At 40.2% G+C, this 25,847-nt stretch overlaps 1 protein-coding gene across 1 annotated transcript in view; it reads right to left on the bottom strand.

The window, feature by feature from the left end:
• Window positions 1-25,847, bottom strand: part of sdk2b (sidekick cell adhesion molecule 2b) — a 428,005-nt gene that overhangs the window by 314,830 nt on the left and 87,328 nt on the right. Inside the window, exon 3 of the mRNA XM_048611111.1 lies at window positions 6,338-6,444. Within this exon, the coding sequence (XP_048467068.1) occupies window positions 6,338-6,444 (107 nt within the window). The remainder of the gene's footprint in view (window positions 1-6,337; window positions 6,445-25,847) is intronic.

Raw genomic sequence — 25,847 nt, 5'->3', positions numbered from 1 at the left:
GAAGAAGTGTAAAGCAGATGTTAAGCATATTTCAACTGAGCCAGAGAGGAAATAGTAGAGAGAAGCTATCTTATGCTGTTGTATTTCATGACAATTGGTTTTGGAATGCTACTGGTGGGAGAATAAAAGCAGAACAACCACCATCTTTATCATGGATGATACATTTGTCACATGGGAAAGACATTGTAAAAATGAAGAGTTGATGTTCACTGAAATTTGAAAGCAGGGCTTGGACACTGATGAAAATATAAATAGCAGAAACTTGGCACCTTTAACAGCACAGAGGACATTACTTTGGAAATTGACATGATGGCCACAAAATTAGGAATTTTTGCGAGTGTTAGTGATTTCTTCACCAGCAAGATCAATTTGTTATACTAGACCATGGATTTTTTTTTTTAACATACTCATAACAAAGCTCCTCTTTCACTTTTCCTTGATATTTATCATTCATGTACTTGCAGCTAAAACGGCATGCAAGGCAGCAACTTTATGTTCAGGATTGAGCAAAACTTGCTCTGAAATGACGATTATCCTCTTTCAATTATGTATTTTGTCTCTATGGTGATGTTCCTGGCCTTTCATTGATAGCTACGCACTGTGCATCAGTAAGATCAGGAAATCTATGATGTGTAGACTTGAGCATAAGTCTCATCGTTTCATGGGTATTGGTACTTATCACATTATATCACTACATGGATTGTTAATATTTCCTAATTTGGGTGTTTGTGATGAATAAAGACCATGACTAATTAGTTCAGTGGATTATCAAATGCCATTTTAGTTTTAATTTGATTTCAAATGCATTGAAGAATGACAGGGTATGTGTAATTTTCTTTTCACTTGTTCTAGAAGACATACATGAGATGATGGTGAGCAGTCTGAGCATATGTTTCAAGTGCATATGGGCTCCCAGCATAAAATAGTCATTAGTCAGTGTGTCTGATCAAGCCCCACCTGAAACCTAAGCACAAAAATCTATTTTGACAATCCAGTGCGGTACTGAAGGAGTGCTGAAATGTTGAAGTTGCTGCTTTAAAACAGATATAAGAAATTGAGGCACCATCTGCTCTCTCAGGTAAACATATAAGTTTCCATGGCACTGTTATGAAGGAGAACATGGGGGTTATCTGCAGTAACATGACCAACATTTATCCCTTAAACAACATTACAAACATCAATTATCCAGTCAGTATCACACTGCTCTTTTCCGAAGCTTGCCTTGTGGCAAAATTCGCTGATGTTTTGGAATGTCTTTCTTTCTTAAATCCTTGATTGGATGAGATGGAGCAATGTGGAGCATAAACTCCAGTATAGACCTGTTGTGTCAAACAGCCTGTTTCTGTGCTGTAAACACTTTGAAAATTGTTGATTTCACTCTGCAAGGCCAAAAGGATAACTTGTGTGAAGTAAAGATTTCACTGTGCTGCAGTAAGCACTTGTCCTTCTGAGTTTGGAGCATTACTGGGTCACAGTACGAGGTGACCTGTTCTCCACCTAATCACTTCTGATCCTGATTGTAGACTGCATGAAGCTGTCAGTGAATATCCAAGTTGAGGAAATGTTCCATTCTCCAAAACACAAATATCTTGTCTCAGCATGTAAAACAAACAGTAAATTATTTTCTTCTTTGAATAGTGACATTGCTCCTAAAAGGGCTTAAAGTTGAAAGATAGAAACAAATAAAAATCAACAATTATGAATATTTCCCACAGTTGCTTATTCATCTCATTGAGTTTGAAGGATGTCTTCCTTTATGGTGATGTGTGTTGCTTGCTCGTACAAGGGAATCTGCAGCTGTCACCATTTGTATGGAAGGCACATCCTCAACATTCTATGACATCCAAACTGCCGAATAATATACTAAACTTAACAATGCTGTTTCCCCTTAATTCGAAACATTCCAAGTTTCATATAGCCATATTTCTTTCCCAATGATCTGTTTGTCAATTTCAGGTCAATTTCATGCTGTACATTCAGAATCGACCAGTCACTGATCTCAAGGTATTCAATACACTTTAGAAACAAGATCGCCAGTAAATGGATTACTGCAGTACAGATGATCAGGATGACACAGTTTCAAAAAGTCACATGGGGGAATCAAGAGAGGATATTATACGTATTTATTTCTTTACTGAGTTGGAAACTCAAATTTCATTATTTTAAATTATATCTGAAAACCCACCTATCTGTCTGGCTTTGCGCATCACTATCTGTAGTGGTTTTACGCAACTTGTGTATTAAAAGGTTAATCTCCTTCAGTGTCATAATGGGAAAGAGCATTAGGGCATTGATTTTGATGCCCACCAGTTATTTTGATCATTAAGTCTATGGCTCGAAATCTACCTAAAGCAATACTGCAGCTCTGTTGGTAACACCAAGATCTGATGTATTGTCACAAGGGAGGAAGCAAATTACATACGTTAATGCATTAGCTGAAGTTTCAGATTTGGATAGAAAATGAGTTCAACAATATCATTCAAACTTTGAGAATGTGGGAGAGTAAGGTAAATCAGACATCATAAAATGAAGAAGAACAATATTTCACATTAATCTTGCATTCTTGAAATAAAGTAACATAGGAAAAGATGTTGGTTGAATATAATTAACAGTTGCAGCCGTTGTACAAAAGTGAGGTATTTGACATTTTCTGTTGTTATTTGAGTCTATAATCAAGACACGCATGAAATCCCTGAGGGTCAAAGTAGCACAGTGCTACACAACATCACTTCCATTGAACATAAGCTATTTGAGCGATCATTCTGGGTTATCTGGTGACAATATTTTTGCATAAGCTTACTGATACCTTATTCCTGCATGTACTTTTGCACGAAAGAAAAATTATCAGTAAACTGTAATGTTACATGGAAGACAGCCTCTGTGACTCAAATTTTAAATTGGGCTTGTACAAGATCAGCTGAGGAAAGTGCAACCATCAAACTTTTGTAAACATATTTAATTATTACAACGTGTTTTCTAAAAAGCTCACTGACAGCTTGGTGGTACACATTTTACAACAGGCTGTTTTTCACATTAAGTTAGAAACTCAGATGACTGGCTTGAAACAAGAATAACTGAAGAAAAGGTGAACTCAATTTAATTCATCACTCTCTTGTCCATTTTGCCACAAGGAGATTCTCACAGTATGATCACATTATAGCGGAATAAAAATCAATCAAAAAAATCAAAAACATGAATCGTGGTAAAATATCGTGCACATATATTGAACAGAAACAAATAAAGAATCATTCCTCCTTTTGACACTGAGGTTTAGATCTCTTTCATGTCTGAATGACACATGGAATTTCTGTTCTCAGCTGATATCGCAAGACTCAGAAACTCACACAAAGATATTGTCAGGGTGTGCAAGAGGTGGGTAAGAGTTAAAGCAACGTTTGGCATGTGCAATGGGATATTATTCTTAAAGAAGCAGGACAATCAAATCAATGTTTTCTAAAATTGAACCAAATGTCAAGCATTTTAATTTAAAAATTGAAAAATTAAATCTTGGATGGTAGAATTACCATTGGTAGGGTTAGTTGCTCGAAAAATAATGGGCAAAATAGGTAACTTATTTTTTATTGGTTCCAAATCTATGACAAAAATAAATCTAACAAAAACCTTGTGCCTTTAAAGGATGGTCTTTCTACAATCCTGGAGCTTAATATTAAATACGCACACTTCTGCTGTGCCCAAATAGACTGTGGTTAATTAAGCTAATTAAAACAATGTACAAAATCTTCTGTGATTTTCACATTATTGTTACTCATTAATGCTGCTGCCTGATTAGATACTCATTACCCAGGTAATTAAGCAGCAGTGTAACTTGCCCTTTTCCCATCTCTCCACTCCGACATGCAGTCTGGCTGTTAGCATTTGTACTGTCTCTTGGTACAACACATAAGCACAGAACTTAAGTTTTTTTCATCAAATATAGCTGTAAATTCAAGCTTGTTTTCACTATTTGCAGTGGACAATTACTCTGATTGGGAATAATCCATTTTAATCTTCATACAGTAAAAATATGATGTGGTGTTACAGCATATTTAGTCATGCAGAGGTAGAAGCAGATGGAAGATCCTCGTTAGAGAGTAAAAAGACGTTTTGCTCGAATATGGCTAATATGTTGAAATGTGTCAGATTTTATTTTCCTGGTGGAAACATCAGCAAACTAAAGTTTCATTCTTGACAACCTCTATGATGGCTTACTATTTGAAAATAGAGGTCCTTCCTGACCACATGAGTGCACAGGATCTGTTTCCAATGAAGTTCCTTTTCTTGGAATGTGAAGAAAAAAAGTGATTATGTAAAATTACCATACTAGGAAGTGAAGAGCATAAAAGGAAATTGTGTGGTGCTTGCCTCTCACTGCACAAGTCTTCCACTGATGGTTTGTTGTCAAGTTCACTCAGTTATTTTTGTGCCTTCATCATTTGTCCAGTCTTGCCTTCTTCTTGGGCAGTCCCTCAGGGTGAAAGCTGTGTGTGTGTGTGTGTGCGCGCGCAAGTTCAGTCTCTTCAGAATGGCTTCAAGGACATTTTGACTGTCCTCCTGGGAGTCTCCTGCAAAGATTAGCTCCAAACTGAACAGTATCTGATTAGTTTTAATATACCTGACTTCGATAATATCAGTATGTCATCTTATAGCAATGTTTTATTAAATGTGATGTTACTTCTTGTGTTAAAGTTCCCAGATGAGAATTTCCAGGTACATGAGTCATGATAGGCTTCACAATGTGCTACTAAATTATTACCATTTAAGCAGCTTGTAGGAAGAATGAAAAGTTTCCAATGTTATGAGGTCCTGAGATACAGATGCTTAGTGTTTTGTTTTATTGGCAACAATTTTTTTTCCATTGCATCTTTGCATTTATTTTCCATAGCAGAATCAACCTATTTTAACACAATCACTTCATTTTTTGTCAATAAGGTTATTATAAGACAGGGAGATAATTGAAAAGATTCAGTTAAAGCAACAATAGCAATCCCTGTTGTCAGTTCATTGAACTACAGAAAGAAGCTAAGGCTGCCAAACATAATCAGGAAAGTCCTTCTAAAATGTTGACTTAAAGAAAATGGAATAACTTTGTTTTTACATGTTGAAAAGTACTTTCAAGGTTGTTTTTACTTTTGGAGATCCACTACTTCCAGTCATTTTTTTCCTCAAATTCCTGGGAGGATGGCAATACTGAGGGAACATTGCTGCATCCCAGGTGTTTCTTGGTCAATTCAACACGATCTGGCCATTTGCAAAAGGGTTTTGCGGTGTAGTGGTAGTGATCCTATCCAGCCAGGAGGCCCAGGTTTAAGTCCTACCTGCTCCATAGGCATATCATAATATCACTGAGCAGGTTAATCAGGAAAATATCTGGCCATATGGAGCAGGGTGGGAGTCAGCTGGAGTCACACATTCCTGATAATTCCACCTGTTTTGAGTTCTTTTTCCCAGAGGGTCAGGTGGCTTCAGATTTTGGAATGCCATTTGCACTTAAATTTGGAATCAACTGGGTTTGTGCTATAAAATAACATTGCAAAACATTAAGATTGGATAACCTTGACAGTTTTCAAGCTGAGACTGTGAATATTAAATACCAGTATATGCATTGTTTTCAAGTTGCGCTGACATTTCTTTTTTGCTACCTAGTTTTGCAGCTGTGATTGACAGGAATTCACAATGCAACGTGAATGTCAGCACAGTTTATATCACAAGCAACATAACTGAGCTCTTCAGTTGCTGCAGAATCTTCGAAATGCTTTCCATACCAACTGTGTTTCCAACACAGGTTTATTTGTTAGTTAACCCAATTTTGCTTTTGGGTTACTGTAAAATGGGGAGTCTTGGGAATAGAAATTCCCTTAAGAGTTTTCCAGTATGTGACAAGGAATCAAGCCATATGTGCAGAAAGTGAAATTCAAGGCAGGAGGATTCTAATCTTAAATTTCTGATAAACACCAGAAAAACACTCGATCTGTTAAAGCCTCAGATGAGAATGTAAAAGAACGCCCAAAACAGTGTTTACCCTTTTGTTGTTCATCCTGCACTTAATTCTTTTTTGGGAGTTAGATTTCGGTCAACTGATGCAGAATGGCTACCTGCAAAGTTCTTCTTTCATTTTACCAGCTTACGGTTCCAGCAATGAGTTTTCTCAGTCATCATCATTTCTCATTCCTCAGCATATATGCACTACCAGCAGCAATAAAGTTGAACTTGAATAAGTTGATTGTTCATATGAATTGACCTTTTTATCTGCTAATGTCGCATTATCTATTAAGAACACATTCAGCAGCTGTCCCACTGGCACATTAGTATTTTGAGCCAATGGTTTGAACCAACTTACATGCCACCTGGACTTCTGTCCTCCTCTGCATCAGTGCTCCAAGCCGATTCCTCACTATGCAACGGTAGAAACCAGCGTGGGATCGATCCAATGATGGAATCAGATACCTGAAAGTAAAAACAAAAGTAATTGATTGCAGACAATGTGGAAGTTTGGTTTTCTTTTCGTATTGATGCTCTTTTTAAAAATGTTGAAGTATTTCAGTCCATATGCGCACAATTGCTGAACCAGTGCCAGCATGCAGCATTCTCTTCCTTGTAATGACTCGATCAAACCATGGCAGGCTGCCCAGTTTTAGAATTTTTCCTTTGTGTCCTCTATGCGACTCACCCAATTTGCCAGCTGGCAATCTAAACCAACACGTGGAGGATCTCACATTGAACAAATTGATACTATTCATGGCTCCATGTATGCCACCCTTTAAAAATGAAACCTCATTGTAACCGATCCTTGATTTATTGTGTTGTTTTAAATAGCTCACAAATGCCTGAGGAGAGGGAGCTGGATGCTCTCTGGTGGTGCATTGCTAATGTCCTCTTTCAGAAGGTCTCAGTTCAAATGTCAATCTGCACTATAACTAGAACCTTAATGGACTTATTTAGTTCACCTTCAATGTAAAAGATAAGTGTAACAGAGACTTCTCTCTTTGTGCCATTACAATTCCAACTCTGTTGTCTCTTAAAAGTGGGCATTGCATCATGGAAATGCAAAATGACCATTTAAACTACAATCAAATTAAAGGAGGTGGTTTCACTAGTTAGAATTTACTTCATTTTAAACATTTGAGCATTAGAAACATTTCTAATTCAGGACAGTAGCTGAGCTAGTTGTGAGATTGGGAGTGCAATCACAGTCACTGGAGGACAGGCAGGATTATTATGACCAGAGGAAGGTGAGGTGACAAGAGTCTTAATGTATCCTTTGAGTCACAGCAAGTTCCTATGGCAGTGGACTGCCCAATATTCTGCTGAATTGCAGGCTTCCTATTTTTGTAATTTAATGTTATGTTGCACTCAATAGGTTCTGCCTCTGTTACTAATTCCTTTGAACTGGCATGTCATGCACACTGCAGGGCTTCCAACTGACTCCAAAAAAATAGAGATATAACAAGAATATCCAGGTTAATCATTTCCTCAACACCTTAATTGGTACCTGGTGGGTTGCCATCAGGGTCCCGATGTCATCCCCAGCAAAAATCCACAGAGGCAGGAAAGTGTTGGGGAGCAGTCCAATGGAAGTTTTCACAAATTCCGTGCCCTCTGTCACTTCAGTACCTGGTTCCAAGGGTCTGAAGTTTCAGTCACTGTGTCTGCAATGCAAACTGCAAACCTGTGATTGGCCATCTTTTACAAGAGGTTTTACAAGAGTCAAGCTGGCTTGCTTGACCACCTTTACATTTCCATTGCTTAAAAAATGCTTTCTATAAGCTGTTATGCAGCAATAAATGTTTTACCAGCAGTTGGAGGTCAGCGAAAAAACACAGAGCTCTATTTTCCCCAATTGCAGTCTAACTCTGCGCCTTCCCCTTGCATTGAGACCGCTGTCAAAGCGGTGGGTAGAATTACTAATTCAAAAACTTCAACCAATTTTTAGCATTCTTTTATTTCAGCATATTTGTGATATGTTGCTTAGAGTTTCTTATTAAGTTTTCATCATTACTATCAAAAATACTTCAATCTCTAGAGTAGATTAATTCAATTATTCTTTTCTCAATCTCAGCACAATCCTAAATCACTGCATTATCAGTTTATGATTTAACATCCTTGCTGAATGATCAAGAACATTGTGCCAACTTCAAGTACTTTAACCTAACAGCATTTCAACTGAAGGCATCACTTTTTTCAAAGATTGGAATTTACCAACATCCACTAATTAGGTTTGTTAAAGGTTGTCACTAAACATTGTCAGGATCAATCTGATGAGCTGAAGGGCAGAATTGAAGCTGGTAGGAAATATTTTGATGCCAAATTTGTTTAAAATTTGAAGCAGGAGAAATTGGTTTCCGACAGCTGCAGTTAAAGGTATATTTATTCAGTATTTGTCCACTAATAACTCATAAATAAATATATACTGCTAAAATACAGGTTTTAGCTATCTACTTTCCACTAAAGAATTTTCTGTAACAACCTCAACATGTATCATCTGTGAAGGTTACTTTCCTTAATGACTAGTTGCAGTTGTTTTATTGAGTCAGGTTTGGAGTCTCGATTTCCAGGGGTCCGGTATCAGTACATCTCTGGTTGTATAACCAGAGACTTGTATAACCAATCTCTGACAATATGGAAGAGCTGGGCCATGCTCCCACATTTGGGACTCAACCCCATCTTCCAGTTATGGAGCAACTGGCTACATAGCCTGTGCTGTGTAGACGGAGTTGATTGCTGTTCATTGTATTTGAAGGAGGTTGAGCCAGAGTCGTATGTCGCGTCAGTGATCCAGTGTTGACTTTTTATGCTCGAAGTATTCCACTACCCTGTCATCTGAATAATGGCTTGATACTAGCTGCATTTTATCATGAGCTAAGTGTTTCCACTATGAATGTTCACTGTAGAGTTGGGAGAAATCAAACCTCACTCGGTACTCAAAATAAGTCCCCCACAGCAATCAATCTTCCCTATTTTGTAATTCAAATATCCTTTACTTGAAAAAAATTGCTGGAATGCAAGCATTACAGAATTTACATACTTGTTCCTAGCAATTTATCTTGTCTAAATACCATAATCTTGTGAGAAAATTAAAAACTGGGCAGAATTGTGAGTCATGAACTGATTGATATGATTGTTAAAGGTGATTTTGACAGGTTGAGTGAGTTAGCAAATATATGGCAGATGCAGTGCAGTGTGCTTAAATGTGAAGTTATACACTTCGGTGTGAAAAACAGAAATGTAGATATAGAAAGGGATCTGGGTGTCCTTGTACACTGGTTAATGAAAGTAAAGAGTCAGGTGCAGCAAGCAACTGGGAAGGCAAATGGTATGTTAGCCTTTGTAGCAAGAGGATTTGAATTCAGAAGTAGAGATGTTTCACTGCAGTTAAACAGGGACTTAGGTGAGACCATGCCTGTAGTAATGCATGCAATTTTGGTCTGCCTACCGATGAAAGGATATACTTACCATGGAGGGAGTGCAGTAGAGTTTCACTAGGCTGATACTGGGGAGAGTAGGACCATTGTATGAGGACAGATTGGTTTGACTGGATCTGAATTCACTAAAGTATGAGAAAGAATTTTATACCTTTCAATAAGATTCTATCAGGGCTGGACAGACTAGATGAAGAGAGGGTATTTTCCCCAGTAGAGTCTAGAACCAGGGGTCACAGTCTCAGGATACAGGATAAGTCATTTGGGATTCATATGAGGAAAGATTTCTTCATTTATATGCTAGTGAACCTGTGGAATTTGCTACCATAGAAGGCTGTGGAGGCCAAGTCACTGGAATATATTCAAGCAAGAAATAGGTACAGTTTTAGAGGTATGGGGACAAAATGGGAATATAGCAATGAGATTAAGAATCAGCCATGATCAAACTGAATGGTGGAGCTGGCCTGAACAGCTGAATGGCCAGTGCACCTATACTTCCAGATGTCCTGCAGATTTAATCCCCTGACCACAATTAAATTTATTGAGATAAGTTAAGATTCATTTAAGGTATTTATTTAGTACGGCTGCTGTCTAGTTTTGTTAACATCGATCTAAAAATTTATGACACAACCTGCAAAATCAAACCTGCCTTCCAATTAACTATGGTAAAGCAGGAAATAATTGTAAGGTATTGCTTTTCGTACCATAGAGTAACAGATGTAATATTTGAGAGATATTTTCTACAGTTCTGATGACATGGGTCTGAGACTGACCTTCCTCAATGATGTAAATCTATATGCAGACACAAGATGGTGCTGAAATACTAAGTCAATAGCTCTTGGCATCCAGCCTTGCCTTTTGGACAGTGGAATGTAACATGCAGAGCAGAGACTAGGAGATGACCTTTACTGGCTGATTTAATTAGTTGAGTTAGCTGGGACAAAATGAATGAGTTCATTCAAACTTGCTGTTGTCTTTTGATTTGTAACATGAAAGCACCTTTTCAGAGCACAATATGATTTCTAGAGACAGGTGTTAAGTTTGTTCGGTTTCTACTTCAGTGTCTCTTCTTATTAAAAAAACACAAAGCCAAACCACAAGCATGACATTCGCAGGCTAATATGGAAAGAACATTTCAGCTAAGCAGGCCACATAAGGGTGATCTTGCCTATAGACCAAAGAATATCGTCATCATTTGACTATCGGACAGCATGGAAACAGCTCTAGCCACAATAAACCATTAGACACTTTCATACTAACACATTCAATAAGAAATTGAGACTATAAACATAACATCACAATTAGATCCAAAAATCTTCTTCTAGACTATATAAATGTATAAATGAGATGCAAATTAAAATGGCATAAATATAATATCTAAGCCAGGATAGTGGATATATTGGTGTTCATCTTTCAAAATCCTTAATACCTCAGGAATGTGCCTGCAGATTAAAAGTAGCAAATGTAACCATCCTATTTAAGGAAGGAAGGACAGGGAACAAAGGAACTTCAGACCTGTTAGCCTGACAGCTGTAGGAAAGTACTAGAATTTATTATGAACATATAATTACAGGATGATTAGAAAATAATTATCTGATTGGACAGGGTCACCTTGGCTAACGAAGGCTCACGTTTGACAAACCCAATACAGATTTTGACAATGTTACTGGCAGAGTCAATAAAGGAATCAGTAGATGTGGTGTATTTAGATTTTTTATAAAGTCCCACTCAAGAGGTCAACAAACATTGACTTACAGAGTCATAAAGCACGGAAACACACCCTTCGGTACGACTCATTCATGCCGATCAGGTATCCTAAACTGAACGAGTCCCATTTACTTGTGTTTGGCCCATATCCCTCTAAAACTTTCCTATTCATGTACCTGTCCAAATGTCTTTTAAATGTTGTAATTGTACTTGCCTCTACCACTTCCCCTGGCAGCTCATTCCATACGCGCACTACCCTCTGTGTGAAAAAGTTGTCCTTCAGATCCCCTTTAGATCTTTCCCCTCTCATCTTAAACCTATGGCCTCTAGTTTTCTACTCCTCTACCCTTGGAAAAAGACCTTGTCTATTTACCTTATCTATGCCCGTCATGATTTTATGAACCTCTATAAGTTCACCCCCTCAGCCTCCAATGCTCCAAGAAAAAAGTCCCAACCTATCCAGCCTCTCCTTATAACTCTCCTATCCCAGCAATATACTTGTAATTGTTTTCTGTACCTTTTCTAGTTTAACAGCATCTTACAAAATTAAGTTGCATGCAATTGGAGGAAGGGGCATGCGGTAATATGTTATCATGGATTGAGGACTGGCTACAAGGCAGAAAGCAGAGAGTAAGAATAAGTGGTCATTCTCAGATTGGCTGGTTGTGGCCATTGGGGATCACAAAGGATCTGTGCTTATGACCCAGCCAGGCAATGATTTGTAGTGGGGTCCAATTGTAATACTTCTAAGTTTACAAATCATACAAAACTTGGTGGGGATACGAGTTGTAAGGCGAGCTGCAAGGTAGATGCAAACAGGGTTCAAGGGAATTTAGACAGCTGAGTGGGCAAGAGCATGGTATATGGGATATAATGTGGATAAAAATAAGGACACCCATATTGGTAGGACAAGCAAAGGTACAAGAGTATATTCTTAAATGGTGAGAGATTGCAAAGTTTGATGTCCATAGGGAACTAACTCTTTGTTCATCAGTCATTGAAAGCTAACATTTTTATTAATTGATCATACATTATCGGCATTGCAAGGTTCTCATTTATTACTCATTTCGAATTGCAATTGCGAATGTGGTGGTGAGCTACATTTTTGAACCACTGTATTCCTTGAGTTGGAGGGAGCTCACAGTGAAGCTAGGAAAGGAGCACCAAGATTTTGACCCAGTAAGTAAAGGAATGGTGATGTAGATGCAAGTAAGGATGGTCTATGGTTTTGAGGGGAACTTTCAGATGATGCTGTTCCTCTCCATCTGCTGTCCTCGTTCTTCTAGGTGGTACAGGTTTGAAAGGTACTATTGAAGAAACCTTGCTGAGTTACTTCAGTCCATCTTGTAGTGTATTGACGGTGGAGGCAATGAAAGTTGAAGGTGGTGGATAGTATCCTAATGGAAGTACAACAAGCATTTCAGAAGGCAAATTGTAGGTTAGCTTTTATCATAATAGTATCAAGTACAGGAGGAAAAAAGTCTTGCTTCAGTTAGCGAGAACACTGGTGAGACCTCACCTACAGCATTGTGTGCATTCTGGTCCCTTTTCCTAAAGAAAGACACACTTTCCATCGAGGAAGTGCAGTGGAGGTTCAACAAACTGATCCCTAGACTGGTTAGACTATCCGGTGAGGATATTGGCCCTCTATTCTCTGTAGTTTATAAGAATGAGAGGCATTCTCAGAAACTTACAAAATTGTAAGAAAGGGATAGACAAAACAGGTGCACAAAATGATGTTTCTCCTGACTGGGGAGTGTAGAATTAGAGGACACAGTTTGAACTAGGGAACAGAAATGAAGAGGAACCTTTTAACTCAGAGGGTGGTGAATCTTGGAAACTTTCTATCCCAGAGGCCTGTTTGTTCAGTCATTGAGTAAGTTCTAAACAGAGATTGATAGATTTCTAGTTACAACGTACACTGAAGAATATGAGGATAGTATGGGAATACAGTGTGGAAAAAAGATGATCTGCTTTGATCTAAAATGGCAGAGTAGTCTTGAGGGGCTGAATGGCCTCCTGTTCCTGTGTTCCTACGCACAACTAAGATTAGATAATAAAAAATTCAAATACAGAAAAATTCCAATACAATGAAACAAATTGTCAAGAGTTTTGCTGCATGGTCAGTGAAAGAGAGCACAGGACACCAGGATGAGAGATTTCTTCCCACAACATAAGAAGGAGAAAGACTTGCAGCCTATCTTTCACCATGGCAGCAAAGAAGTGCTAATTGGTCAAGATTAGCCTTCTTAGTGAAGAAATGATCTTATAAGGGATACAATGGCAAAGGATCATGTCAGTGCCCTAAGGTAAATAACATTGTTAATGGCAAGGGATAGCAAGAATTGCAGATGCTGGAGTCAGAGATAACACAGTGTGGAGCTGGAGGAACACAGCAGGCCAGGCAGCATCAGAGTTACAGGAGTGCTGACTTTTCAGATCGGGACCCTTTTTTAGAAATGGGGAGGGGAGGGAAACTCAGAAATAAATAGAGAGAGGAGGGGTGGGGCTGGGGAAGATAGGTGGGATGGTGATAGGTATGTGCATGTAGGCAGTGGTCAGGATTGGTCAGTGAGGTGGGAGGGGTGGATACTGTTAATGGCAACTCTGTTTTCATCACCGCTTTCTAGTTGTGGTATTGGGGAGCACCATAACCCACATTCAGATACATTTTCCTAAGGGGAAGGAAAATTAGATGTTAAGTTTTCACATACTTTTCAGAAGACCAGTATGGGCACCTTCTCAGAGATGTGTTACCTACTTAACCTATTGGCTAAAAATGGACACCAAATTGTTCAGTTTAGTCATTTCAGATTGCTGTTTAAATTGGAGTACTTTCTCCTAGTAATACAGTTCCTAGTGATAAAATGTTATGAGCTTCATATCACAAAGTCTTTAATTTGATTCACTGGAAATTCTTTTCAAGTTGATTTCAAAGATTTTTTTACGAGCAAACTGTCTAGAAAGACAAAAATGACAGGTGCATGGGAATATTACTCTTCCAAGTTGCCTTCCAAGTCATGAATCATCCTGAATTGGAAATATATTTTTGTTCCTTCAGCGTTGCTGGGTCTAAGCCTAGAAACTACCCAATAAACAGCATTTCACAAGTAACTATCATGGACTCCAGTGGTTAACACAGAAGGCTCAACCATCCCTCCCTTCTCAAACCTGAAACATTTGTTTCTAGCCCCCATTCACACGAAAGACAAACAAACACATTTAAGGGAACAATAAAGAAAAATAACAAAACTGGCCAGATCATTTAAATGGAATTCACAATGAGTTGTTTCACAGGCATAGGTGTGGACTCCTTGATTCTTTTTCTGGAACTGCCGAAGAGGGTCACCTTCTCAGTGCACCCAGGCAAAGTTGTCTGCCTTCCGTAGGGAACACTCTCTCCGCGGCTCCCTCGTCCGCTCCACACTCCCCGCTAGCCCCACCACTCCCGGCACCTTACCCTGCAACCGCAGGAGGTGCTACACCTGCCCCTCCACCTCCCCCCTCACCTCCATCCCAGGCCCCAAGGAAACCTTCCACATTAAACAGATGTTCACCTGCACATCTGCTAATGTGGTATATTGTATCTGCTGTTCCTGATGTGGCCTCCTCTACATCGGGGAGACCAAGCGGAGGCTTGGAGACCGTTTCATAGAGCTTGGTTCGCGACAAACGACAACACCTCCCACTTGCGAACCACTTCAACTCCCCCTCCCACTCCCTGGATGACATGACCATCCTGGGCCTCCTCCAGTGTCACAATGATGCCACCCAGAAACTGGAGGAACAGCACCTCATATTCCGCCTTGGAAGCCTACAACCCAATGGTCTCAATGTGGACTTTACAAGCTTCAAAATCTCCCCACCCCCGACCTCATTCCAAGACCAGCTCCTCCCTCTCATCCCCGCCTCATTAACCTGTCCGTCTTCTTTCCCACCTATCCACTCCCCCCACCTCACTGACCAATCCCCACCACTACCTACCTGCTATCACTGCCCCCCCTCTCTATTTATTTCAGAGCCCTCTTCCCCTTCCCCATTTCTGAAGAAGGGTCCCAACCCGAAATATCAGCTTTCCTGCTCCCCTGATGCTGCCTGGCCTGCTGCGTCTCTCCAGCTCCACACGGTGTTATCTCAGACTCCAGCACTGGCAGTTCTTACTATCTCGAAATTACTTCCAACACAGCTTTCAACTCTCTGTGCTTCATAAAGCTGGTTTAGAAACTAGACAGGGAGCTGTCAAATCTTCATGTTGTCAGCAGCCAAGCTCATCTCTACCAAAAACACAGATTATAAAAAAAAAACTTCAATTCCACCTTGATAGACTGATCATCTCTTTCAAAAGCCACAAATCCCATTCAACAATTGTCAACTGCTTGAGCACAGGATCTCTTCCAGACTTGCTGGAACCAATTCCCAGTTACTGACCTTGTTAAGAGCTAATTTCTGCTATCGATTTAAACACAATGCTCTTCCTGGAGTCACTGTGTCTGTAGGAACCCTGTTAATCATGAATCAGCCTGCAATTAGCCCCCCCAAGGCCTGGCCTCACAAACAGACAGACGCTTGTTTGGTCTGTTCCTTTCCTTTTACTAAAGCTATTTCAAAGTCAACAAATCACCCTCAACTCACAATTCTCAGTTCATACCTCTAAACCAAAATTTACAAAAGAATAAAAATATTGAAAAAAAAATCAACAAACGTTCTCTCACTAATAATATATCTTCTACAGTATTCACCACAGAATCGTAGACAAAACATCTAGAACTAAACATCTTGTTCTTTTCTTTTCGTTTACAACAGAATAATAGGCAGGAAGAGCAAGAGGGATTCTTAGTCAGCCTTGTGATGGAATTGGATTTTGGGCCTTTGCTATCTACAACTCAAAGCTACAATGTGCATGTAAAGGTATACGTTGCCACAGCAACTGAAACTCCTTGGAGAGCAAATTGCATAGATGGCTATTGTTGATCAGATTGGTGCCACGGCATGGGGTTTGATCACTGTTCTAGCTGGCATGGAACTCTCAAGGTAGAGACTAGGAAGAGAGGTCAAGAAGAATAGAATAAATAGTGAACAAAGGCTACCAGAAAATTCTGCACATTAAAAGAGGGATTATGCTGGAATCTCAATTTAGCTAAATTGTATTGCAGTACAACTGCATTACCCAAATGATGCACATGTTGGGGAAACAGGACTGAAAAGCAGATGAATTGGTTTGCCCAGTAGTGCAATCAAATATTTAATATCAAATGGGATTGCCCAATGTTTTTCAAGGCTCTAGCTTTCCTGCCGATGGATTCAATTAATCATGCAGCTAATCAAGGACAACATTTCTATTTTGTTTAGGGCACTGCATTTGTGTTTCCCAATCATCCTTAGTTTCCAAAATTATGACTGGGACTTGCAAGAGTGGGCCATCTCATGTAGCATTAGATATTTTTCTGTACCTTTCAGCTCAAAATTCTCCTGTGTCATGATTTGCTGGAAGTGCAAGCTGATAATGGTGTGAGAAGGCAACAGAGTATCTGGAATCTTGGTGAATAGTGGTGACACATTAGGCTCTATGTACCAACCACAGTGGTTTTGTGGTTGGGTGCTGCCACCAATCCTCCAGTCTATGCAAAGTCTAAACAGGCTGTCTTATTAGCAGTGATAGAGCATTAGAGAGATTTAACAAGAAAAGACACTTGTCTTACATGTTAAGGCATTGTTTGTTGCATGAAAGCAATGCCCACGAATGTTTTTGGAAGCAGCATGTGGTAGAGTCCATGGGGGAATAGGCAATTCTGGATTTGTTGTTGTGTAATGAGGCAGACTTGATTAGGGAGTTTAATTTGAAGGAACCAGCGGGGCAGTGACCACAATATAAAAGAAATCTGTAGGTTGGGAAGGAGAAGCTGGAATCAGATGTCAAGGTATTACAACTGAGTAAAGGTAATTACAAAGACACAATGGAAGAGCTGGCCAGAGTTGATTGGAAGGAGAGCCTAGCAGGAAAGACAGTGGAGCAGCAATGATAGGTGTTTCTCGGAGTAATTTGGGAGGCACAGTAGACATTCATTCCAATGAAGAAGAAACATATTAAGGGAGGAAGAGACAACCATGGCTGACAAGGCAAGTCAGGGACAGCATAAAAGCAAAAGAAACAGCGTAACATGTGGTGAAAATTAGTGAGAAGCCAGACGATTGGGAAGCCTTTAAAAATCAGCAGAGGATAACTAAAAAAGCAATGAGTGTGCAGGAGATTAAATATGAGTTTAAGCTAGCTAGTAATATTAAAGATTTTTGCAAGGGTTCTTTTAGATGTATGAAAGGTAAGAGAGAGGCAAGAGTGGATATTGGACCGCTGGAAAATGTGTCTGCAGAAGCAGTGACGGAGAACAAAGAAATGGTGGAGGAACTGAATAGGTACTTTACATCAGTCTTCATGGCGGAAGACACCAGCAGCATACCAAAACTTTAAGAGACTCAGAGCTAAGTGTAGTGGCCATCACTAAAATGAAGGTGCTGGGGAAGCTGAAGGGTCTGAAAGTGGATAAATCACCTGAACCAGATGGACTATACCCCAGGGTTCTAAAGGGTATTGGTGAGATTGTGAAAGTGTTGATTGTGAGCTTTCAGGAATCACTTGACTCAAAGAGGGTCCCAGAGAACTGGAAAATGGCTAATGTAACACCGCTGTTTAAAAAGGGAGGGAACAAGAAGACAAGAAACCATGTTTTTAAGAAATGTATTTCATCCTGGTTTTTTTATGAAAAAAGGTTGAGACCGAGGTAACGAGCAGTCTGCTCAAAGTCAATAAAGTAAACAGCTTGTGAGACCATGGTTTTGTTTTGAAAGGTTGGAACAATGAAAGCAGCCTGAATGGGTCGGGTCAATCTCCCACAGAACCAGTAGCCTTCAGTAGCAGTTGCTGGGGTATTGGAGCTGGATTTGAAAGCTCTTATTCCTCTCTCTGTTCCAGCAAAAAGCTGGGGTGTTCTTCTTGCTGCTAGAATTGCATGTGAGACAATCTATTTTACTGAATTTGCCTTTGCCAAAGGTGTGTTTATGGGATGTTACTACATTGGAACAGCTAATTATTAGTTAGTATATATCACTTTGTTAAGCATTTCAATAGTGTTACGGTTAAGCCAATTAATTTCTCTTATTTTTATTTTGTCTGTATTTTAACTTAGTGTAAACATAAAGTTTATTTTGTTTAAATTCGAATAGTTTGACCAATCTCAATGCATGTGGAATGCAACGCCTTACACTTATCCTTAAAATAAGAAAACTTAGGGTCTAGACTATCTTCTTAATATAATTTGAGGGGCGTTGGTCTGGTCTATAACAAATTGGGGCCCAATTGAGACCACGTTGCGAACAAGGAATATAGTGTCTCTGGGGTCTTGTATAGTGAGGAGGGAGGAGTTAAACAGGCCAGTGTTACACCTTCTGTGATTGCATGGGTAAGGTGCCATGGGGGTGTTAGGAGAGGTTGGCATAGAAGAGGAGTGGACCAAAATGTCCCAGAGGGAACAGTCCCTGCAGAATGCTGACAAGGGAGGAGAGGAGAATATGTGTCTGGTGGTGGTGTCCCACTGGAGGTGACAAAGAATTGAAATTTGTTTTTTTTTCTAGGGGCATTATTCACATTCTCCTTTGATTTCAAGAAGAGTGGAAAGTCTGTAGAGTTAGCATTTATCCAGTGATGATGATTCAAAATACGTTAGCTGGAATAATCTGGCATAATGCATTTTTAAAACAGATCCAAAAAGGTAAGCTTCACCTATAATCATTTGGAATTTCATAGCTGTGAGTATCTCTGTGAGGACCTTACAGTTTTCAATTGTGTTAAAGCTTTACAATCAAACCACAAAGCAACAGCTGAAAACCAAATGATTTGCTGTGGTACCAGGTAATGTTACTGTTGTACATTTAAATATGATTAATTGTGGATACAGTTTTGTCAAAATGTTCAATTTTTTTCTCTGTCAATGTGATTGTGACAAAAATTATGTATTTCAGTCTGAGATTTTGCATGGCATTTTTCTCTGTAATCCTGTCACAAAATAAAAGGATTAAAACCAGTGTTACTCTCACAAGAATATTCCAAGTTATTTTTGTTATAATAATTAAAAAGTGTCCTCTGAAATCAAGTGTTTAGGGAAACACCAAAAGCACTCATCCCAAAAATGAACATTTTGTCTATTTGTTTTGAAGCTCTTTTTGAATTTATCAGACAATATTCTAACTCTATCTGGAGTCTGTTAAGAATGTTACTCTGTGCCTTTTGAAGCAAAGCTACCTGAAAACTTCCAAAAAAGACTTAGCCAAGCAAGGCACAGATCAGAAACAGTAGCGATGGCATTCTGAAAAAGATCTCTCATTATTAACTTGGCATGTTATGAATTTTACCCAGACATTAATACAAGTGAAAGCAGGTGTTCATTTATGAGAGTAGCCTGAAACATGTAAGACAAAAAATAGAGAGTAATAAAGATAAATGAATTCTGAAAATGTGAATCTTGTTGTACAGGTCATTAGAGGACCTTATCAAAGCTCTTTGTTATGGCCAAAAGGCTGATGCCTGGGCATTTCTTGACAATATAAGTTCTGAAAAAGCAACAGCAATGTCAAGCACCAACATCCTGACAGATAAACCTTTGATCTCAAAATTGAAATGTTTTTTAGTTTCTGTAAAAGTTAAAATAAACTGTAATTTTACTACAGTGATCGTGGTTTTTGCTCATAGCAAATATTTTTACAAGGACATTGCCAATCTGGAGCAATGTATGTTCTTTTGCTGATTTTAAATAGGATAGAGGATCCACAAGTTCTCCTGATCAACCAAAATAAATGCATCACAAGTCTGAAATTAAGTGACAAAAACTGTGCGGTAGCAATTTCAATCCTTGGTTTGTGGTAAATAAACTATTTCACCTAAAACATCATTGAGGAAGGGTTGTGAGTTATCAGGCAGTGATGGGGGTAACACGTTAGCAGTTCAAATACCCTGCCAACATTCAACACCAAACTTAACTGTTGTAAAATGATGAACTGGACTCAGTGCCTAAAGTTCCCAGAGCTTGCGAACCCCACAAGGTCTGCTTTTTCACCAGAGGAACAGTGAAAATCAAACTCAGAAAACGTATCCATCTTTTACGGTCAGTTTCCCACCTAAGGTAGTTGTAATCATGTGCTTCAAGTAAAGTCTCCTTTGCATATGAAATAGAAATCATTTCATTTGAACATAAGACAATGAGATGTAGGAAGCAGTAGTAGGCCATTCAGCCTATGGAATCCACTCTGTGGCTGATCTGATAATCATCTACTCCACTCTTCTGCCTTTTCTGCATATCCCTTGATTCCCTTACTGATTGAAAATCTATCTCAACCTCCAATATACTTAATTATCCAACCCCTACAGCCCCCTCTGGTAAAGAATTCCACAGATTCAATACCCTCTCAGGGCAAAAATAAATTCCTCATCTCGGTTTTAAACATGTGACCCCTTATTCTGAGATTATGTCCTCTAGTCCTAGACTCGCCCACAAGGGGAAACAACCTTTCCGCGTCTACCCTGTCAAGTTCTCCAAGAATCTTGTATGTTTCAATTAGATATCCTGTCATTCTTCTATATTTCACCAAGCACAGGCTCAATCTACTCAATATCTCCTCAAAGGAAAATCCCTCCATACTTGGGATCAGCCTATTATACCTTCTCCAGACTGCCTCTGAAGTCAGTATATCTGGCCTTAGATAAGGGGCCCAAAACTATTCACAGTGTTCCAGTTGAGGTCTGACTCGGGCCTTGTACAGTTTTAGCAAGATCCCCCTAATTTTATACTCCATTCCTTTTGAAATAAAGGCCATGAAAAGTAAATGAGAATACAAGGTGGAAACAACGATTATAGTCAACCTGCTCTAAAATGATCTAAATAATAAGTTCCAGTTCAGAATTTGTTTTCAAATAGCTCATTCTATTATTTGTTATTTTCAGCACTTTGTACAATTTGAGTTCTTGTAAAGATTCCAGAGAATGGGACTAACAAATCAATCTCTCAGCACTGCTTAAATAATTTATGAAATGGTTATAGTACAGAAGAAGACCACTCAGCCTGTTTTATCCATTTCTGGCTCCCTGAAGGAGCAGCTAAGCAAATTCTACACCTGTCACCATACCACCCTTCTCCCCTTCCCTCCCACCCGGCCCTGCAATATTTTTCTAATTTCCTTTTAAAACACATTTCAGGCAGTATATTGCAGCTCCTGGAGTCATATTTTGATTCGCATTGCTTTATTTCTCCCTTCAGATGCTGCCAAATCTGTTGAATATTTTCAGCATTTTCTGTTTCTATTTCAGATTTCTAGTACCCGTAGTATTTTGCTTTTATTTCTATCTTTTTAACTACTGTATTCAGTGACTTGGCCTCCACAGCTTTCTTGGTAAAAAAAAATTCCACAGTTCAACACCCTTTAAAGAAAGAAACCGTTCCTCATCTCAGTCCTAAATTGTCTACCACATACCCTGAGACTGTGCCCCTTGGTTCTAGACTCCCTGACCAGGGAAAAACATCCTCCCTGCATCCAGTCTATCTAGTCCTGTTAGACATTTAGAAGAAATTTAGAAATTTGTACCCACTTCCCTCAACATCTTCAGATACTTTCAATCTAAACTTGGTAACTTGTCAACTTTAGATAAAGTCAATATTTTCAGTATCTCCCTTTCATCAATTTCCACTCATTCAGTATCTCCACTGTTTTTACAAGTTCTGCTTGTTGTAATTGTATAGCTTTCCCTTTCTAATAATGATGTTTTTCTCTTCTGTGTACTAACCAATCGTACTTCTTTTTCACCATGTATTTTTTAACCTTAGTTAACAGTTTGGGACTCCTGATGTTGAATGCAAGTGCATAGAATCTGCAGTGTATCCAACATTAAATATCCAATCGAGATACTATTGCACGAGCAAGACTTTCCAGGGCTTTGAAATAGCTAGTCCAGAGCTTTACTAATTTAAGTATTCTTAAAAGGGCGAAGAAGGTGAGCGAAAATTTGAATAAAATAGCTGACTATGATAAAGAGAGAATGCACATCACTGGTAGAGATATTGAAATGTTACCAGGCAGAGATGATTCAAAACAGAAAAAGCTACACTGGGTTAAGGGATGAAGATCAAGTGAAGGAAGAAAAATTGATGCATGGAATTGATTGTGGAATCATAAAAATTGATTATGGAATATACTACAATAAGAACCTGAAAATAAATATGGAGAAAATTTTATTGCTTGAGAATCACTAAAATCAGTGACATCTTAAATGAGTTTAACAGGCTTAGGAGGTGCATATTTTCATGGGTACAATAAAGGAAGATACCTGAAACTTAAAAGTAAATGGCTCTGCAATCCAACAATTTTATTTCATATTCTCACACAAATTTAAAGAAATAGAACATTCAATGAGAACAATTTCATCGAGAAGACTACTAGACCCAAATTCATTGAGTCACATAGGGCAAGATGACACAAGGTATCACTGAAGAACAGCATTAACTTGGCTAAACACATTTTTCTTAAAAATATACAGTTATAAATGGTCCATAATTAACATGCCCTTGATATGCCATGATGGTACTAGCACCCAAAAGGCATAGAAGCCCTGTCAGCTGAAGATGAGTGCTCTTTAGACGTGCTGCTAGTATTAACATGTAATTGCTGGATTCTGAAGGTATACATGCACAGAATAGAATGTGTAGGAAAAAAATACCTGAGTTAATATGTAAAAGAGAAATGCTATTGATATTAAGATAACACAGACATTAACTGTAATATACAATACAGAACTGAAATACATCGTTGTCTCTACATTATTATAAGTGTCTTACTTATCCTTACATGCAGAGGAACACAGTGATTTGTGAAAGAGCTTAACAGTTCAGTAGTGCCCCCACTGATGCTTAGTGTGAGGACACTATTCATAATGAGGAGAACATGGCACAACTGGGTGAAGCACAGCGCAATGGATCTGAAGAAGAGCAGAGTTGCACTATTAGGCAGCAACCAGAAGGGAAGGTTAGCAGGTGAATATTTGTCATAATTTGGCAACTGATGCAATCCACTATGTTTTCTAATATAGTATGTCATATCACTTGGTGAATATGGAATGATCACATGAGATTAGGTGAAGCACTGGCGTAGTACTAATGTCATCAGACTAATAATCCAGAACCCCAGGCTAATGGTTCTGGGGCATGGCCTTGAATCGCACCATCAATTCGAGTCTGAATTTTTTTTCAAGTTACTGATCTCTACAAGATCATAACATGTTTCATCTGAAAGATGGCAGCTCTGAAAATGCAGTCCTCCCTCAGTATTTCATTGGGATGTTAGGAGTGGAGTTTGTTTCCAATGATCTACGGACTCAGAGAAGCATAAGACTCAGAGAGGCTTACCTAAAATTGTACATCCACAGGACAATCTGCACAACAAATATTGATCTATTTTGCCCAATAATTCATTGAATAAGCAGACAAAGGAAGTACAGCATTGCAAAGAATCTGAAGAATTTCACAGGATGAATACAACAGGAAGCAAAATGGAAAAGATATTGGCTCAATGATGTCACAGGCAATAAAAACACATCTATTCAGTGATGACAAGGTGTAGAGCTGGATGAACACAGCAGGCCAAGCAGCATCATAGGAGCAGAAAGGCTGACGTTTCGGGGCTAGACCCTTCATCAGAAAAGAGGGAGGGGAAGGGGGTTCTGAAATAAATAGGGAGAGAGTGGGAGGCGGATAGAGGAGAGGAAACAAACAGGTCGAAGAGGCGGGGATGGAGCCAGTAAAGGTGAGTGTAGGTGGGGAATTAGGGAGGGGATAGGTCAGTCCAGGGAGGACGGACAGGTCAAGGGGACGGGATGAGGTTAGTCGGTAGGAGATGGGGGTGCAGCTTGAGGTGGGAGGAGGGAATAGGTGGGAGGAAGAACAGGTTAGGGAGGCAGGGACGAGCTGGACTGGTTTTGGGATGCGATAGGGGGAGGGGAGATTTTGAAGCTTGTGAAATCCACATTGATACCATTGGGCTGCAGGGTTCCCAAGCGGAATATGAGGTGCTGTTCCTGCAACCTTCGGGTGGCATCATTGTGGCACCACAGGAGGCCCAGGTTGGACATGTCGTCTGAGGAATGGGAGGGGGAGTTGAAATGGTTCGCGACTGGGAGGTGCAGTTGTTTATTGCGAACCGAGCGTAGGTGTTCTGCAAAGCAGTCCCCGAGCCTCCGCTTGGTTTCCCCGATGTAGAGGAAGCCACACCGGGTACAGCGGATGCAGTATACCACATTGGCAGATGTGCAGGTGAACATCTGCTGGATGTGGAAAGTCTTCTTGGGGCCTGGGATGGGGGTGAGGGAAGAGGTATGGGGGCAGGTGTAGCACTTCCTGCGGTTGCAGGGAAAAGTGCCGGGTGTGGTGGGGCTGGAGGGGAGTGTGGAGCGAACAAGGGAGTCACGGAGAGAGTGGTCCCTCTGGAAAGCAGATAAGGGTGGGGAGGAATTGAAAGAGAAGTTGTTGTCCAGTCCCTCTACACCTACATTCCCCATGCAGATGGCCTAAAGGCCCTCCGCTTCTTCCTGTCCCGCAGGCCCGACCAGTCCCCCTCCACTGACACCCTCATCCGCTTAGCCGAACTCGTCCTCACCCTCAACAACTTCTCTTTCAATTCCTCCCACTTCCTACAGACAAAGGGGGTGGCCATGGGTACCCGCATGGGCCCAAGCTACGCCTGCCTCTTTGTAGGTTACGTGGAACAATCCCTCTTCTGTACCTACACCGGCCCTAAACCCCACCTCTTCCTCCGTTACATTGATGACTGTATCGGTGCTGCCTCGTGCTCCCACGAGGAGCTCGAACAGTTCATCCACTTCACCAACACCTTCCACCCCAACCTCAAGTTTACCTGAACCATCTCGAATACCTCTCTCCCCTTCCTGGACCTCTCTGTCTCCATATCGGGCAACCACCTAGCAACCGATATTCATTTCAAGCCCACCAACTCCCACAGCTACCTAGAATACTCCTCCTCCCACCCACCTTCCTGCAAAAATGCTATCTCCTATTCCCAATTCCTTCACCTCTGCCGCATCTGCTCCCAGGATGAGGCATTCCACTCCCGTACATCTCAGTTGTCCTCGTTTTTCAAGGACCGTAACCTCCCCACCTCAGTGGTCGACAACGCCCTCAACCGTGTCTCCCACATCTCCCGCAACTCATCCCTCACACCCCGTCCACGCAATAAGAACCAAAAAAGAATCCCCCTTGTCCTCACGTACCACCCCACCAACCTCCGGATCCAACGCGTCATCCTCCGACACTTCCGCCATCTGCAATCCGACCTCACCACCAAAGACATCTTTCCCTCCCCACCCTTATCTGCTTTCCAGAGGGACCACTCTCTCCGTGACTCCTTTGTTCGCTCCACACTCCCCTCCAGCCCCACCACACCCGGCACTTTTCCCTGCAACCGCAGGAAGTGCTATACCTGCCCCCATACCTCCTCCCTCAACCCCATCCCAGGCCCCAAGAAGACTTTCCACATCAAGCAGATGTTCACCTGCACATCTGCCAATGTGGTATACTGCACCTGCTGTACCCGGTGTGGCTTCCTCTACATCGGGGAAACCAAGCGGAGGCTCGGGGACCGCTTTGCAGAACACCTATGCTTGGTTCGCAATAAACA

This window comes from Rhincodon typus, chromosome 23 (genome assembly GCF_021869965.1).
Source record: "Rhincodon typus isolate 14 chromosome 23, sRhiTyp1.1, whole genome shotgun sequence".
Taxonomy (NCBI): Eukaryota; Metazoa; Chordata; class Chondrichthyes; order Orectolobiformes; family Rhincodontidae; genus Rhincodon; species Rhincodon typus.
Note: the sequence above shows the minus strand (reverse complement) of the source record. Positions and strands in the feature narration are given on the sequence as shown.